At 47.8% G+C, this 17,871-nt stretch overlaps 1 protein-coding gene and 1 non-coding gene across 4 annotated transcripts; both read right to left on the bottom strand.

The window, feature by feature from the left end:
- Positions 1-828: 828 nt before the first annotated feature.
- On the bottom strand, positions 829-17,865 carry ATG16L1 (autophagy related 16 like 1). Of its 3 annotated transcripts, XM_026041606.1 has the most exons (19): positions 17,820-17,865; positions 17,590-17,683; positions 15,347-15,452; positions 14,630-14,703; positions 14,135-14,386; positions 13,185-13,250; positions 11,389-11,475; positions 10,566-10,622; positions 10,315-10,362; positions 9,529-9,631; positions 7,488-7,593; positions 7,287-7,357; positions 6,004-6,075; positions 4,902-5,022; positions 4,001-4,106; positions 3,430-3,579; positions 2,956-3,003; positions 2,498-2,599; positions 829-2,173 (listed from the first exon to the last, which is right to left on the bottom strand). In XM_026041606.1, the coding sequence occupies exons 4-19, from the start codon at positions 14,668-14,670 to the stop codon at positions 2,080-2,082; spliced, it is 1,524 nt and encodes a 507-aa protein (XP_025897391.1). In that variant the 5' UTR covers positions 14,671-14,703; positions 15,347-15,452; positions 17,590-17,683; positions 17,820-17,865; the 3' UTR covers positions 829-2,079. The 3 variants fall into 3 exon arrangements, with proteins under 3 accessions (XP_025897391.1, XP_025897388.1, XP_025897390.1); XM_026041603.1 differs by lacking the exon at positions 10,315-10,362 and having other exon boundaries at positions 11,389-11,478; XM_026041605.1 differs by lacking the exon at positions 10,315-10,362.
- Positions 9,038-9,308, bottom strand: LOC112949228. Its single transcript, XR_003249772.1, has one exon.
- Positions 17,866-17,871: the final 6 nt, after the last annotated feature.

Here is a 17,871-nt window from a genome sequence, read left to right as displayed (position 1 = left end):
TCACTTCGGACCAAGTTATCTACGGATTTTTTACCCAAATGCCTAAGATTTTAGCTCCTAGCTCCTATCCTTGTTTTGTGTATTGAACATTAACCAACTTCCTAACAGCATCAAGAAGCAAAAATATCTTCTGTGGGTAAGAGCCCATGTCCAGGTTGTAGAAAAATACCTCAGGCTAAATTATAAACATCCTAAACCCATTCTGATCCTCCTCAGCAGAACCTGCTGCATTTTTATTCCATTATCTTAATCTCCCAGTAATCTTTCATGGTGCTGACTTGTCATGTCATCCCGCGCGGCAGCCAAGGTCGCCGGGACGCGGCGCAGGGGCCTTTGCAGAAGGACCTTCCGCCGGAGCAGCAGCAGAGCAGGCCCCTCTCCCGAAAGGCTGCCACGTTACAGCTAGTTGTCATCTCCGCTAGGGCTCTCCTTTCCAAAGCCGGCCAGTTTCTTCTTAAGAAAACAGAAGGAGGGTAATCAGTGAAAGCCCTTAGTTACTTGCAAAACGTCAACACTGGAGCAAAAGCAGCTGAGGGCTTCGCTTCACCACTCTGAAGCGGAATCCAGAGCATTATCTTCAATGAGGGCTTGTGGTTTCCACAGGTATTTGCCACTCCCATTATTGGCTTAAAATTTTAACACAGCGGTTCCCAAAGTGCTACAGGAGAAGACAGAACAAAAACCCAAGAAAACCCCAACCACCCAAACGCAGCTGAACCCAACCCAGGATTCACCAGGGAAGCACCACGGAGGAGCCCATTGTAGGTCCCGCTGTTGAGACGGTCACACACACAAACACGCACAAATGAACCAGAGCGTTGTGGGGTTTTAAAAGCAGAACACAGGTTTATTTACAGTCAAGTTCTTATGGGCAGCTGAATAAATAAAAACGTTGCCTTGTACACACTAACGAGCTCCCCTCTGCACAGGGCGTCTGACCAGGGGCCGGGCAGAGGGGCGACCGCCGCAGAGCTGCCCTGACCCGGCCCCTCCGGGGAACCACTTCCCTCGGGAAACGCGAGCAGGAAAGAGGAAAATAAAGTGCAAATAAAGAGCCGCGAGGCACTGCGCCCGTGCCGAGGGTCGGGCCAAGGGCTGGCTCAAGGCCAGGCCGGCAGCCCCCGCATGGCCACCTCCTGGGTTTGGATGCTCAAACAGGGCCAGGACGCTGCTCCAAGGAAGCTGTGGGTCCAAGGCCCCTGCTTCCCCTGCCCCTCGCGTTCTCCTGGCAGCCTCCAGGGCAGGACGGATGAAGGGAAAAGGGGCCCATGTGGCGGGACCGCACTCACAGTATTCCTACGCTCCTCGGCAGGGCAGCAGAGCAGCAGTGCAGCTTCTCTCTTCACGCTCAGTAACCAAATGGACTGTGAAATTAAAAACCGAAGAGTCCCCTATTTTGTGGCAGCCAAGCACGATAACAGAGGGGTGCGGAAGTCCTGAAGAAGGGACCGTTTCCCCACGGCAGACGCAGCGGAGCCGCGGCAGCCCTGGGGAGCCGGGGTGGGATGCGGCGGCTCCGCGCCGGCACTGCCAGAGCCGCAGGACGCTCTGCTCCCTCTGAAAGCTCCTCCAGCACCCAGCAGCCTGCCTAGCACGTATCCGCGGCTCAGGACTTTCACACCCCACACCTAAACTAGGCCACGGGAACAGAACACAGGAGACGGAACAAGTCAGAATAGACAGTAACTTCTTCCCCACGTTTCCAACCTAGAAGTGCTGTAGATACATGTGTGTGACAGGATATTTGGCACAGCTGTCTGGTGAGGAATCCCACTTGGATCTTCAGCTCTGCTCAGTGCATAGATACCGCATGTAAAGGCATGACTAAGTAGCATTCTCCGTCCAGATCAGCTAGTCCCGTGCTGAGTCCGAGYGCCGCAGGGCGCTTATGGCCGCGGGGAGTCTGACTCAGGCTCCTTCTCCATCGCGTTAGCGCTTCCCATGGGAAAGCGCAGCCCAGGCGCTCACCAAACCCCCACTCACGATGGCTGTGGGCTCGGGGCTCCGCTCCATCCAGCCGCGGGCCRGCACCACCGTGCACGGAGGCGCCGGAGGCTCTGCCTTTCGGCCTCCATCCAGTCAAAATTCAGCCCACAGCACAGCCTTGCTCCCCTTGTCCACGCTGACCACATGGGTGCCCGCCGGGGACCACGCGACGGCGTTGATAGCAGAACTGCAACGGGAGCCAGGTGTAAGCTTGCACACACAGACAGCTTATCAAGGAAACAACATGCCAGGTAGTCATGTGGCTACAGAGGCTCTTTCCTTCTCAGGAGACTCCTCTCTCTATAACCCTGAGAAGGGTTTTTCTTCAGACTACTCAAGAATACTTTACGAGAATCACGCGCCAACTTGATCAATGGTCTAACTTGCAGGAATCCACAAGGAACGTGCCCGCAGGGCGGGCGGCAGAGTCGCAGGACTCGAGCTCTTGCCCAGCCCAGCGGGATCCGCGGCCCACGCGGCCGCGCCGGTGACCTGGCTGGCTGCTCCTCACCTGTGGTGCTTGGCCAGCGTCCTCTCCAGCTTCCCAGTGAGCACGTTCCAGACATAGAGGGCCCCATCAGCTGAACCAGCAGCCACGTAGTTACCGTCAGGGCTGGGAGAGCAGAGAAGCAGCAGCAGAGAGAAAAGCTTTCCTCAGTGAGCAATTAGCACYACAAGTCATTATTCCACCCTCAACTTCTGAAGCAAGCAACTCGAGATAGTCTATAAAAAACTTAAGCGTCACTAGCTGAGACACTAACAAGTGAAACCACTTAAAAACCAAATCATCTTGATATGCACAGATATGTAYATCTTGATATGCTCTGTCCCCTACGTAATTGCTTTTGACCAAGATGGGACACTCTGCAAGCCACAGAATAGGGACGGTACAACCAAAAATCCTGAAGGACTCTATTTTTGGGAAAGAAAAACATTATTAGAGGATACTTTGCTTATAGCTAACCTTACCTGAACACAACTCTTGTCCAGTCAGATCCACATTTAAATCCTTGGGCACTGAAAAGTTAGAATCAGATAAATTTAATTTCATTTATAAGAGAACAGATTTCCACATTTTTACAGAAGAACAAAACAAGGATCTGCACGTCTTGTGCAATGAGCTCCACCATCCTCTTGTCCCATTTCCCATACAGCTTCCATCAATCACACCTGAAGAAATTCCTGCCTGTTTGGCCTAAGGCTTCTAAGGGGACCCGTCATCTTTAGAGAGGTGAATGACAAGATCCACCAAAGCAAACCGAGGACCTTGACACTGCAGAGAATCCTACTGCCCACAGAGAGAAATAAAACTAAAACGCAGCAGAAGAGTTGGAGAGTGTCTGTCTGTGGAGATGCTGCAGAACCCTCAAACACTGAGGCCGAGAGGCAGCCCCGAGTTCAGGAACGCAGGGCATTCCTGGGGCTTTTGGAGAACACCCTCACCTGAACGTCTGCTTGATGGCACCGACCCGCAGGTCAATGATCTTCAGCAGATCGTCGCGGGAACAGGTCAGCAGCTCCGTTCGCTCCGAGTTCAGGTCCAGAGCTGTGATCCTCCCAAACAGCTCGATTTCTTTTACTATGCTTTCAGTCCTAAACACAGGAAAAGGGAAATGGAAAATAAAATAAGGTCCAGGAGCCAGTCAACGCATCAAAACTTTGACCTGTCCCAGTGCACAAGGACAGAAGAAAGAACTATTGTTTTATTTTCACCTTTGGAGTCTTTCCCAAATATCCCCTCTATAGACATATGTGGATAATGTTCCTACCAGGCATGTTCCTTCTTGCAGCCCTATCCTCTGAAAAACTAAATGCTGTCTMAAAAGGCAAATACTGTCTAAAATAAAATACCTACATTAAAGCAGTTTGCCACTTCAGAACAGGTATCCTAAAGACAAGCCCTCCTCCTCCACGGTCTCAAAAAGACACCAAAGAGAACTGACCCAACAAATCAAACATCATTAAAGGCTTTTTCGGTGCCTTACTTCACTACAAACTCTGAAAGTCGTTTTACCTGATGTCCCAGAAGCGAATTTTCTTATCAAAATGTCCACTCATTACACACTGCTCAGTGCACACGATGTCATTGCAGCTAGATCCTGCAAATACTGTTTTTATACCTAGAAAAAGAAGAATCAGTGGTGACRCAAGCTGCTGAAAACAGAGTCAGAAAACAACCACAAATCACGCACGTGAACTTATCGGCTACGCAGAGCAGTACCCAAGTGCCAGGGGGCAGACAGGCTGCCTTGGAATAATCCTCACTTAAGTACCGAGCAACCCCTTCGCCCTTCTCAATCTCCTTTGCTTTATCCGATATCCCGTTAAGTGCTCCCCGGACACCTGCCTTCCTTCCACTGTGCATTGAGCCAGCCAATCTGCCACGGCTAAGCAACACGAAGCTGCCTACGCGTCCTCTGTGGTTTAGGTGTCAAGGCAAGCTTGAATCTTGACTTCCCTTTCAGGGCCAGCAGGCTCAAGAACTAAAAGCCAAGACAAGCAGGCAACCGTTTTCCCCAAAGAACGACCTGAAGACCCAGCATTACCTTCATCTGAGGTGGAGAAGTTTTAGGGAAGCTTCCAAGAGACACCTGCATCCAGCTCTATGCTAAGAGGGCTGCCCTGGCCTCACGTTTTCAGCGAAAGACCAAAACATCCACCGCACTGGCTGAGGAACAGGCGCTCCCAGGGGGTGTCTGCCTATTACATTGACGGTGCTTCCCGCATACACCACTTCTAACTGTTGTTTCAGGTAACAGGCAGCATGAATCGGATCTGATTACCTGAACAGCAACCAAACAACAGCGCTGCTGTTTTCTACCTTTTCACACCAGCAAGAGGAGGGGACCTGGCCGGTGTCACATGCCCTAGCACACACGRGAGCTGGACACCGGGCGGGCGCTGGGTTTCCTTACAAACTTTGCTGCGGAGGTCCCAGAGCTTGAGGGTGCGGTCGTGGCTGCCCGAGACGATGCGCGCGTTGTCCAGCAGGAACTTGGCCGAGAGCACCTTCCCGCTGTGACCCGTCAGCGTGTGCTGCGGAGGGGAGCGCAGTGAGACCTCGCGCCCGCCGCCCCGCAGCACAGCCCACGCGACCCGAAACCGCCGTCTGGGCCTCCACTGAGGCMGTGCGGAAAACAAATCACAACACGTGGTTTTATATTCGTTTCCATCTCCATGGGAGGAAGAACTCCTCTGCTGCGAGGGTGCCCRAGCCCTGGCACAGGCTGCCCAGGGAGGCTGGGGAGTCTCCTCCTCTGGAGATCTCCCAAATCCGCCTGGATGCCGCCCTGTGCCCCGTGCTCTGGGTGTCCCTGCTGGACTAGAGGTCCCTTCCAATCTCAACCATTCTGTGATATATAAGCATGGCACACATATGTATACACATAAAAAGAGATCAACCCTCCCMGAAGCAGTGAGACACGTCACCTTCAGCTGTAGTTTCTCCAGCTCATCATGAAACCTGCAAGCTCTTAGGACTACAGATAGAGAGACTACAGAGAGTCCTTCCTTAAGCAGGGCAGGAGGAATCCTGTGCCAAATATTCAGAATAAATTCAAGCACTTTAAGGTGTGTCTTTTTTTTTTTTTCTTTTTTTGTTACAGTTGGGCCAAGGGATCACTTTTCAAAAATGCTGCCCTGACACAAAGAAAATCTTTTTGTCTGCTGCAACCTCTGTTTCAGCGGTCAGAAACTTCAGAACAAGGGTATAAGATTTAAGTAGTTCTTCAAAAACCGTAAGAAACATATATGAGTTTTCACAGAAGTTGCAAAAGTTCATAGTATGGAAACATGATGCAATGGAATGTCCTACAAGAATGTACAGAAACCAACACAACATTTAGTCTTTTCTTTTGCAGTGAAGACTCTTCATTTGTAAAGAAACAAAGATTGGGTTCAAAAAAAGAACTGTTGGATGTATTTATAGATGCAGATTCCAAAACGACTGTGTCTCCATCAGACTGGAGAATGCAGGGCAGGAACAGCCTGACCACTGTTGGCCTTCAAGGGACTCACCCGTAATCGATTGTCATCAACCGTCCAAATTCTGCTGGCAAAATCATTTGAAGCCGCTAAGAGGTAAGAGCCCTGGGAAAACAAGAAGGATTTGAAACTTCTGCTAGTCATTATTGGAATTATTTTGAGTTTAATAATTCCCATAAGTCATTAAAGACACATTAGTGTTATACTCACAAGGAAAAAAGAAAAAAAAACTATAGCCTATGAGTAAGGAAAGCTGCTGTAATAACTTTCAGGAACTTCTCCCCAAATGAGATGTCAATTTGTAGACTCCTAACTACAGATAAAAGGAGTAACAGTAGCCAGAGCAGAGTGCACCATACTCCTTTCCTTTTCTTACAGTGAAGACTAGGGTCTAGTTCACGCTTGAAGGCTTTTCTGAGGCAGAAACCAAGGCTCAGCTGCACCTCACCTCTAGCAGTTCTCACCTAAACATATTCAAGCAATCTGAAAAAAAAAAAATCAGAACCATTTTCTCCAACAGATTATTAGTACTGAGGAGATGGTCAGTGCCCACATGAGAGATGCTATTGGTTCTGTATTCATGAGAGTCAGGGGACAGCATCAGCAACCTAAAGACATTTCCTTGGGCTTGCACTGCTGCCTTCCATGCAGKGAAACACGGTTATGGAAGAGGTGTCAGCACAGGAGCCAGATCTGGTGTCCAGCTGGAACAGTTCAAGACGCTGAGCTCCTGCAGTGGGACGGCTGGACGTGGAGCACGGCCRTGTGTCCAGGCCAACGTGGGCTGGATGCAGCAGGGGCCCTGCCCACCGCACCACGGCTGGCACGAGCGGCGAGGCCAGCCTGGGACCAGCTACAGGCACCAGCACCCGTGGGGTGATTGGGCCTTTCACTGCTCACCACGCACCTCAGCAAAGCGCTCGCAGGGAGGAGAAGTATCAAAAAAAAAAAGACAAAAATCTCAGTGTTTTTCGTTCCATCAGGTACTTACTTCAGCAGGAAGCTGACGACTAGTTTCTTACTTTAGGTAAAACCTGATCTATCCCGTCACAATTTTAACAAAACAGCCAATGAGCAAGTTGCATTTGATCTTCTGAATTTTGAAGCAAAGGCACTGAATTGTGTGAAGTCTGTAGCATACCAAATACGGGTCATTTTGCAGAATTTCAAACTATTCGCAATTAGTTTCATAAGAGCCGAGTTCAAATATTGAGGTAACTGTTGAGGTAAGTGTCAAGATGGAAACTGGCAGCAGARCACAAAAGACTTCAGTTTTCACCCCAAGGACCAACAGTGGATACTGCACAGGTACTCACAGCACTATCAAATTCTATGCTTGTAATCCCAGCGTTGCTGCCAGAGAGGGCACCTTTGGGCTCACACCTATCTGTGCAGAAAAAGACAAACAAAACTTAATAAATGGATTAGAACAGAAGCTGACATGAATTTAACCATAATCTAAGATATAATTTCAGCTAATTTAATACCCAAACATATCCCAAAGAAAAAACATTTACCTCCCAAGACTTCCCAGAGCTTAACCCTCCGGTCCATGCCTCCTGTCGCCAGCAACCGGGAGCCAGGGCTGAACTGCACCGCATTAACCTCCCCATCGTGGGCGTCCTGAGGAGGAGGAGGAGGAGGAGGAAGAGGAGGAGGAGGAACACCCAGAAGAGCATCAGTGCAAGACCCCAAAAATGCAGGTCTAGAGGATTTAAAGACTAGGCTATACTGAACCACAGCTGCAAATCTTTCAGCAGTACATGGGAAACAAAGCCACAGCCTGAACCTCTGCTATTGTCGATGCTCTCTAAACAGAGCAAGATAACTGATCCTTATCTGAGGGAGAAGCAGAAAATATGTAAGGGAAAACATGAGCAAGACTCTTTAAGTTCAGGTTTTGCAAGGTAAGGTGTCTAGCTTTAAGTCAGATGAGAAAAAAATAAGTGAAGAGGAGGAAAGAAAAAATAGTAGGTGATGTGCCATAAAAGGAAACCAGCTTTTCATTTCCTCATCTAGAGCCAGTTGTAGAAGAAAACCTGACCAGTTTGTGCCACCACACAAGACCAAAGTCAGGCTTAAATYAAAGAGGTCGTTCAAAGCAGTGCAACCAATCAAGCACGTTCAGTTCTTTTACTGGTGCTAACGCAGCTTTACTCTGGTGTATTATTTAGGAATAAGAGCTGTGACTTGGCACTGCAGCTCTCCGACAGGGAACTCGAGCTTCAGCCATGCAGGAGCAGCAACACCTCTCCACTCTCAAGGCTTCCTGTTTTGAGGTTTAGACTAACAAATTAATAATGATTTTCAATGTATTAAAGCTTATGAAAACTTCAGGATCAAGATGCCTTCTTCCTTTCTTCCCCCCTCCTGTTAAGTTCACAGTTTTAAACTCCTTACACGTTTTTTCCCCCCCATGTATCACATTCTTAACTCATTTGTTGCATTCCTCATTTAGCATTTTCAGCAAGTTCTTTTTTCCTTTTTTTTTTTTTTAAATTAGACTTTTTAAAATTCTAATACTTGTTTTTTTCCCCCAGAACTTCTTGCTGAATCTGGTTTCCCAGATCGTAGCTAGAGGTGAATATTTCAAGTCTGATCTTTCTGCAAGTGCAGAAGAGCCGTTCTGACCACGTGTGGCCAAAGCTCCTGCCTAGAAGCTGCAGCCTGGCTGAAGTCGCAGCCTCTTCCTCCTCCTCAAAGCCGCTGCAGAAGCTACGGCCCTGGTCTCACTTAGGCTACACTGCTGCTCCCCACTGCAGCACTTCCACTAAGGAAGGCAGCAGGGCAGCCTAGGCTGGGCAGGCCACTGTGTGGTCACGCTATTATTCTGGAGGGAAAATAAAAGAGAAATCAGAGTTATGGTGAGGGTAACTAAATGCACACGGCATTTTACATCCAAGCTAGCCGGGGAAAACTATTCACTCCTTGCTCAAGAATCTGCAATTAGAGAAGCGGTCAGATAAGCAGCTGCTCTTCAGATAAGCAGTGTCTTCCACTGCAAAAGGAAGTGCCCTTCTGGAAATGTTAAGTTTGGCCTTGTGAAGCCAAAGCAACACACAAAAGAGGTCTCAGCTTGAAAACTTCAGATCACACACAAGAAATGAAGACACCCCAGCACCCTGAGCTCCTCTTAAGCAGTTCTGTTGGAYGACATCCAGCGCCACAACTCCCTTCACTGTGGAGAAGTGGGACTGAACGAATCCCAAGCTGTCAGCAGCCCCTGCCTCCATCACAGCTCTGCTGCAGCGTGACTGCACAGGGCCTGCTGGGAGCCAGGAGGGTATGGGGGTGCGACTCCCCAGTGCCCTCAGACCTTTTACTTGTCATCATCGACCTCAGCAACACACAGAACACGCAAGGGCACCCAGGGGAGCACAGCAACGTTTAGATTAAATGGGCTGAACTGTGCTACCCAATCAAGAACTCCTTTTTTGACGCTTAATTGGCACAGTTTCAGCAGATCAGTTAGCAAGTGCCTTCCAGAATACAGACAGGATTTGCTTCCTCTAAAGACAGAGGAAAGAGAGCAGAGATGAGAAGCCCCTTCATACTTACAAAGACACATATGGCAGTATTGGGCACCCTCACTTCCTTACTGGAACCTGGATGAGGCTCGGCGGTGTCCTGGGGAGCGGGGAGCGAGGACAACGAGCGTCTCCTGAGTTGAGACAGGAAACAAAAGCATTTTAAAAACAGCAGTGCGCGCAGCTTCTCTAAGTGACAGGTATAGATCTGGATGAGCTCAACTACGCTACCCAAGAATGAAAAGGAGTTTTGACATTCTTTTCTCCCTCCTTTCAAGAAGCACATTCATGATACTGCCCAGCATTCCCTTGGGGCTTTAAGTACTTCACAGTATGCCAGCTTAAGTTATCAGAAGCAATTACTGACCTCATTCTTGAGCAGTCTTTTTTTTTTTCTTTTTCTATTAGAAAAGAGAAACGAGGCAGTGACTGCAGCCGCGTTCTGGAGAGCCTGCAGCTCCACCACTGTGCCTGGGCAGGCTAAACACCACTGCAGCACTACACTCCAGCCAGCAGCCCTAAAGCTTGGACTGCACCGTTGAGGCAAAGACCATCCAACCAACACAGAGCTCGACTTCGAAGGACTGGCTCCACTCTSGATATTAAGCACAGACCCCACAGACTAGTTTTCAATAACTCTATTGCACTGAAGTGCAATGGAATATGAGCACAAAGCTCATGTTTTCTCATTGCATCTCTAACTGCAGCAGGTTTCTAGGAGTGTCACCAACATCTACTGGGGATAACGCAGCCGGGCTGCGGGTTACTTCACCGGGACACGTTCACATGCTGGACTAAGAGCAGATAACGTTTTCACCTGGCAGCATCAGCAGATGGATGTCCCAAAAGGGGAGACTCAGACAGACTGGAGGGAAAGGTCAGAGGTCAGCACACGGCAAGATGGAAGAAACGGGAAGTTGAGGAGAACAAAAAAAAAGAAAGGAAAAAAAGAAGAGCAGAAGCTAGAAGAGAGGCTGACATTATTTGTCCGTATTCCCTGCGCCACCAAGATCGTGGCGTACATTGAAACCGATACGTAAAACGAGAGGTGAAAGAGTTCTAACCTACCCAAAGATATTAGTGATAGAGTCCAGAAGGCCTCCAGCTGGCTGGGAGAGTCGCTTACTAAAGGAGGGGAGGACAGGTTTAAACCTCGTGAATAGCTGCTCCAAACACAGATCAACACAAACACAGTTTATAGCAGCGAGTCCCTGGAAAGGCTCCCTCCCCTGCAGACCCAGCCCCAAGGAGGAAAACACCCAAGAAAGGCATGAGTACAAAAGTCACCAGTGATGACAACTCAGAACATGATTCGCAGGTGAAATTTCCCCAGAACTTCGAGTCCCAAAATTGATGGATTTAGAGGTAACAGTTTGCCAGGTCTCAAGTTTTAAACTAATTAATCTCTGCTCTCACATAATTACCTCTTACCTTTCCACTCACTGCTATTTTATAGAAATAAAAAACTGCATTTAAGGCTAGGTGAAGATATTTTGAGTATTGTCTGATAAATGCAAAAATACAAGTACTTGCAAAGTCATGTTGGTACCTTGTGTAGTTACAGAGAGAAATTAAAATGAATATTGCAGTGCGAGTTTATTGCCTTTAAAAAAAGAGCCTTTACTCCATTTTTAAGACTAGATACAGATTTTCAGGCAGTAGCTTGACTTAGTTTGAAGAGAACAATGATAAAAACAAAGCAAATAAGTGGTGAGAACACAGCAGGTAAGGCAAGTCTTACAAAGCTAGGATGGGAATATTGAACCGTGATCCAGTTCAAGGTGAGTGAAAATCATAGGCAACATCCTGGCTATTGCCCCCTGGCGTGTTCCAGCACGCTCACCCCCTGCTCCTCCCGGGCTGCGGTGGCGATCCGTGCACGTGCACCCACCTGGACGTGCGGCTGACCACGCGCACGGGAGACGTCTCCTCGGCCGTGTCGGACGTCTCATCCGCAAGCACCTCGATGTCGTCATCCCTGCTGAAGGGAGAGGAAACACCTCGTTTTAAACCAGCCACAGAGAGCGTCTTGCATCGCGGCGTCATGTTGACTGATCAGGAGGTTTACATTCGGCAGCCRTAGGAAGAATAAGCCAATTCCTGCCAGGCAAGACAGCACATAGGACTAATCCAGCTGCAGTAGAGCGTTTTCAGTCTTACGTTTCAGACTATATTTGCACATTTGGAGGACAATAAGCATGAAAAGGCTACAGAAAATGTATGCTACAGGYAGAAGTGTCAGGCTGGTATCTCTATAAAATGCTAGCAAGTTTAAGTGCTGAGGCTTCTCTTTTTTTTAGATAAAAAATAAGCTTTTAAAAATTCCSTAAATCAAAAGATCTTTCCAGGTTAACTTAAGTGTATTTTAGAAGTGTCTAAATCCTGGCTCACACTTGRAATGCTGCACTTTTGCCTTTCAGTGGGCAGTGCACTTGTACAACAATACTAATCATGTAAAAAAAAAAAAAAGATACCAAAATGAAAGGATCAAAAAATATCTGTGAAGCAGAGTAATTTAAAGCATGATTTTTTTCAGAAATTCTTATAGACTTCTTCTGAACTTTAGTGCCTTGAGGCAAATGAATTAGGAAACTCGGACCACCACCAGCACAGAAAGTAGAAGTATTCACAGCGACTTCTGAGCTCAGGTCTGAAGGAGGAAGGTCTGACTTTGGCTAATGCAGCGGAGGAATCTCTGCAGAAAAGGTGGCCATAGATACTTTACATGGGGTTTCCTCACTCAGTATGGTGTTTTCTGTTGAAGAATTTAATGTTCAGGCTATTTACAGCAAGCACTAGGCAAAAGAGAAGGAAGCTGGAACAATTTTTCCATTGATCTAGGACACAGAGGTCAGCAAATCTGCCATGGAAAGTCCTGCTTAAATAAACTAAGGGAATGAAAGAATTTAAGTGCTTAAAAAGATGCAAACCAAACTGTGCTAGGTAACTGTGCTGTTAATGCACACAGTCAGCTTTTCCCCTCCGAGGGGAAAAAAAGCTCTCCCACACTTCTTCATATATCCCTCCTTTCCCAGGCTTTTGCATACAAGTTTTTATAACCTCATCAACCTCATAAAAAGTCCAAACACCATCAGCTATTCATTTCAGTGAGATGATTAGAAAGAGGACTGGTCAGAAATAAATACAGAAAGCAATATCCACGCAGCTGATGAGAAGCACAGAGTACAAATGCTTCTSTCTGACTTGCCAAGAAAAGTAACTCCACATTCATCTGGTTTTCTTTACAGTGTAAAAYCATTTCAGCATGGAGATAATCAATATATTTTCACCCTTTTCAAGTATCTGTTCGTACTGAGAATCCTACAAGACAGYTGCATAGCCTAGCATTTAAAAACGGAGGCATCTCCAGAGCATTACTACTCCACAAGGAAGAGTTACTTGGAAGGCTGAAGGCACTGTATAACAAATGTTTTTTCTCCTGAAATACAAACGCCAATTCACTGGATGAACCATTTTTGGGACTTTCAGTCCAAGCACCTATTTTTAGGCCTAACACAGCTCCCCCTTCTAGAAGTTCAAGTAAGGAGCATTAGTACAGCACAGTTTGAACACTCCTCTAGCACCACCAAATCTAGAAACAGCAAAGATGCCATTTGTCAGACRTCTCCCTAGAAGCGGAGCACGAAGGGAAGATGGAGAAGGGCTCTGTAAACCGAGACTGCTTACGGCTCCACGGGCAGCGGCTCTTTGGCAGCTTCTGCCAGCTCCTTCTGCAGCCTGGCTTGTCGTCTCCTACGGAAAGGGAACGAGGTTATTTTCAGAAGTCTTACTTAATCCTATTCSAAAGATTATCCTGCACAGTTCTGACAGGCTTCATATTTCCAAAACTGAACCAATGCCACACATTTATCCTGAATTTTATCCTGGTCTTCCAGACACTTAATGCAGAAGAGGCATTTTATTACTGGGAATAGCTAAGGACAGAACTCTCGCTCCAGGGCCACAGTAAGGCAAAGCACAACTATGAAAAGTCTGTAGAGGAATGGCTGTTTATGACCCACATGAAAACATATTTGTCCAGAGCAAATACTTGCACAAATTTGCAAAAATAACGSTTATATTAGTAAAGCCATTACAAAAATACCATGTACTGAGGCTTGTCTTACAGTTTAGTGAATAAACTGTTGGTATTGTTATTGGGCAAGTAAGTTGAGGGAATTCAGAATAAGGTCATTTGCTCTTACACATAGCCCATTCTCAAGACAGAGCCTCAAACGTGCAAAGCATGTGAAACACCCTTGAATTGGTCAAGGAGAGAAAAAAACAACAACAACAAAAAAAGGATAAAACCAGGAGAACACGACATGGACARGAGAAGTCCAAACTTAACACTAGCAGTAAAAGGTTTATCTGATCTCGGATCTCTAGACCACAGTTCACGGTTGCTCAAGAAGCAAAAAACACATTTTATTCATTTAAAAGACAAGAATGTTTTCACAAAGCATTTCTCTGGGCTGCCCAGAGGAAGGAACACAAAGTTCTAAAGTCTTTATTTTGTTGTGCAAGAATCAAAACAGCCTGAGATCACTTTTTTTCCCCCCCTTTGTATTATTTGCTTTCATAAGTATTTAGAGAAAGTAGATAAGTATTTACCAAGTAGATGGCATAAGTCTCACCTTGAATCCTTTTCATTTTCTGCATTCAAACGATTGGCTTCTTGGGCCTTCTCTGCCATCCACCGTGAGACCAGCTCCTGGTTATCCTCAGTAGTTTTCCTCAGTTTCTCTTCCAGGGCGTTGAAGGTGATCTGGAGAGCATCATATTCATCTTTCAGTGTCTGATTAGCTCGCTCCAGGTCTTGCAGCTTGCTACGCAATTCCTGGCACTCTGTCTCCAGCTCAGAGATCTTTTGCAAATATTCTGCAATCCTGGAAGAACAACACAATAAAAAAAAAAAAAAAGGCAAAAACAAGCACAAAAAAACAAAAAAAGCACAATGAGGCCCTTCTCTGGGACCTGCACCATCTTTTCCGTGCTATTTGTACAACGCCTAACAAAGGGTTTTTTAGCCCATGGGTAGGGCTCCTAAAGAGTATCATTAATACAAATAAATAACCCAACAAAAATCTAGGTCTCATACCAACCACACAGAAGAAACTGTTCCTACTCACTTAGCTTCATTCATCTGCATCTCTTTGTCTTTCTGCTGCATTTGGTTATTCAGATCAATTACAGATTGGGCCAACTAGGAAGGGAAGAGAATTACATTAAAAGAAAATGCAGGGTATCAGCTGGACAACAAATACCGAGTGGCTCCCTGTTGAGCCCAGAACCACCTAGAGCTACGAGCAAGAGCTTCTACATGGAAGGACCTGGGTCCTTTTAAGYCCGACCACCCGGAACTTCCAGGCTTTGCTTGTGCTCGTTTGCCTTGTTAACTCCTATCTGGCAATGGTTTAGCTAAGTGAAAACAGCCAAACTAAACCCCACACAGTCACCCACCTTCTCACTCCTACTTTCCTCACTCAAAATCTTCCCAGTGCAGAGCTGGTGCTCACGGGCAGCACTGCAACCCCTCTCAGCTTCTTCTCCCCATAATTATTACAGCAAGAACAGTCAGGAGGCACAAAATTAAGCACTTGTTGCGAGCTTGCCATGCTGACAAGGCACACTTATCTCCCGGCTGTCAGTGTGAAAGACCGACCAGTTCTGGTTTATTTTAATCATCAACATGGSTTGCTTGGTAAGGCTGCATCTTTCATTTTACGTACAACCTTTTTGCACACACATGTTGGTGGCTAAAATGACGAATACACGTGGTAAAATGAAGAACCTCGGGCTTGCAGAGGGCTGCGTGTGAAGCGTAGAACACGAGAGGACTTTCTAACCTCGCCACGTTTCTTGTGCAGCTCTGTCAGCTCCTCTTGATGCTTTATCTTCAGCTGGGCCAGTTCCTGCAGCTGAGCATCATTCCAGGTGCCATCGTGTCCCGGACTGCAATTTGAGAGGAAGGAAAGAAGCAATTTCAAGCCCAAACCCAACGGTTGCCGTGCCTCCGACCAGCTAGGCTCAGAACAGCATTTCCCTCAGATTTTGTGCACTGTATCAGACACAGCTCATTGATAATGAGYTGAACCAGAGAACGGACTGACACAACACACTTCTCACCAGCCAAGAAGCTATTATATAGTAGTGAGAAATGAAACCTATGGAGGTTAGGATTCACACTTTCACATACTCCCAAAACATAATTCAAATATCAAATGAAAGGTAACTAGCCCCAGGTGAAACAGGCACCAAGACTAGCGAGTTTTAAAAATAAACTCTGCAAATACTGCAAGAATTGCAAACATTTTATCAACTTAATTTTGTTTGGCAGAGAGCTAGTGGACCTTGGAGGTACTGAAAACCTCGAGGTGGATTTTTTTCTTTCAATTGTGTTTTCTACTACAGTGGCATCATCATGATATTATCCCAAGTTTCTAGAAATCAGAAGAACACATATGACCCCCTCCAGCAAGCACAGTTCCAATGTTTATCATTCGTGCTTTTGACAGCACACAGAGATCGGTTTTTCAATAAGTGTGCGTGCAGCTATATATATATCCAGATGTGTGTGTATATATACATGCACATACAGTAAGACACGAGGCATACAAACCTCAGGGAAATTAGAAACTTTGTTTTAAATTACAGGTTTTCACAAAGGAAAAAATCCCCATTCCATCAGGCCAGTCCCTATTGCAYGAGGCAAACGTGGCCAGGGAAGTGCAGGAGAGCATTTCTGCAGCCCCCTGCGTCCTGGCAGCGCGGGGGTCACGGCTAAACCGCGCTCCCGGGAAGCAGGCTCAGCGTTCCTGGGAAGYAGGGTCCCGGGAAGCAGGAGCAGCCGCTGAGCTCTTCTCCCAGCGCCCGTCTCCTCAGGACACACCGCACTGGAGGACGCAGCATTTCCTAAAAACTACCCGTTCAAACAGCTGCAATAAYATCCCATATATCCTGCAACACTATCCATACAAATGGCCAACCCCTCAACTATTCCTCYTAATCCTTAGAGGAAATAATATGCTTTCTTCCTTAGCTTTCCTTAACCAGCTGGCATTAGGGAACTAGTTCCAATCCAAGACATTTTGTCATTTCCTGATTATAATATCTAAGCTTTGTTTAAAATTTACTTTTAAAGCTCCGTTTGCATGCAGAWTCCTCCTCTGCACTCCAGCTCATCTCTCGGAGCAGGAGTTCAACCAGAGCGAGGTTTCTGTCAGCTGAGGGTGATCCGAGGCAGCTGCAGCCATGGAAAACCCTTGAGGACTCCCAGGCAGAGGTCRGCTCCAGCCTGCGGCCACGCGCTCGCTCGGGAGACCCCATCCTACCTAGCGAAGGGCTGCTGGAATTCCTGCCACATCAGCAGTCACTCTTGGCTGCAGTACACAGCAGCCCTGACCACGAGCTGCGTGTGCTGCCTGCAAGCTCTCCCCACAGCTCTCACCACGTACTGCAGAGCGCTCCAGCGGAGGAAGCTGCTCCTAGAGAACCGGCGGGTAACAGACAGGGCGACTCTCCTGCTCCTCTTTCAGGATCACTACAGCAGAGCCCAACATTCCCTCACCTGCCCTGTGTCCTGGCAGCCCCCTCCTAAAAGCAAGCTGTAAGGTTCCAGTGAAGCCACGGATGCTCCACAGCCTCCGCCTTCTGCTTCCCAACTCCAAACCTCATCTCCAGGCTGAGACCTCTCCCTGGGCCAAGGAACTTACAGGACGAGGCAACTTCAAACTTCAATCATCAAGTACAAGCAGCAAGCAAACACAACGGGCACTACAAGGCAAATAGGCCAGACCTGYACAGCAGCGTGGGCCAGGCCACCTCCAAACCCACGGGCTGCGACAAACCGTTTTTGGCCTAAAATCCGGTCAGAACTTTCTCCGCTGTATGCCACAAAAAGATTCCAACTTTGCAATACGTTCAGAGCATTATAAACCATAGGATAAGCATTATAAACTACTATAAACGTAGTATGAAGCACTGTTTGGTCACGCTGGAGGGCTGGGCCTGCGGCGCGCGGGCCTGCGCGCTGTCCGGGCCGGGCCGKGCCGGGCCGGGCCYGCGCGCTCCGAGGGGCACCCGGGACTACCTGATCTCGTGCCTGCCCTGCACGTCCAACTTCTCCGCCTGCAGCTTATCGGCCAGCACGGCGTGCAGGTCCGACCTCTCCAGCAGCTTGTTATCTGAAACGGCAGGAAGCGCGCTCAGCGGCGGAACCGGGAAGCACAGATCCCCGTTTTCCCGAAGCCCGGGGCTTCGGCGCGTGCCGGCGCCGGGCACGGAGGCACGCGGGGAGCGGGGGCCGCGGGCGGCGCTCACACTGCGCCACGATCTCCTCGAAGGCCTGCCGCTGCTGCCGGTCGCGCCGCCG

Source organism: Nothoprocta perdicaria, unplaced genomic scaffold (assembly GCF_003342845.1).
Source record: "Nothoprocta perdicaria isolate Ctin4 unplaced genomic scaffold, notPer1 scaffold_289, whole genome shotgun sequence".
Taxonomy (NCBI): Eukaryota; Metazoa; Chordata; class Aves; order Tinamiformes; family Tinamidae; genus Nothoprocta; species Nothoprocta perdicaria.
This window is presented reverse-complemented; position numbering and strand designations above follow the sequence as displayed.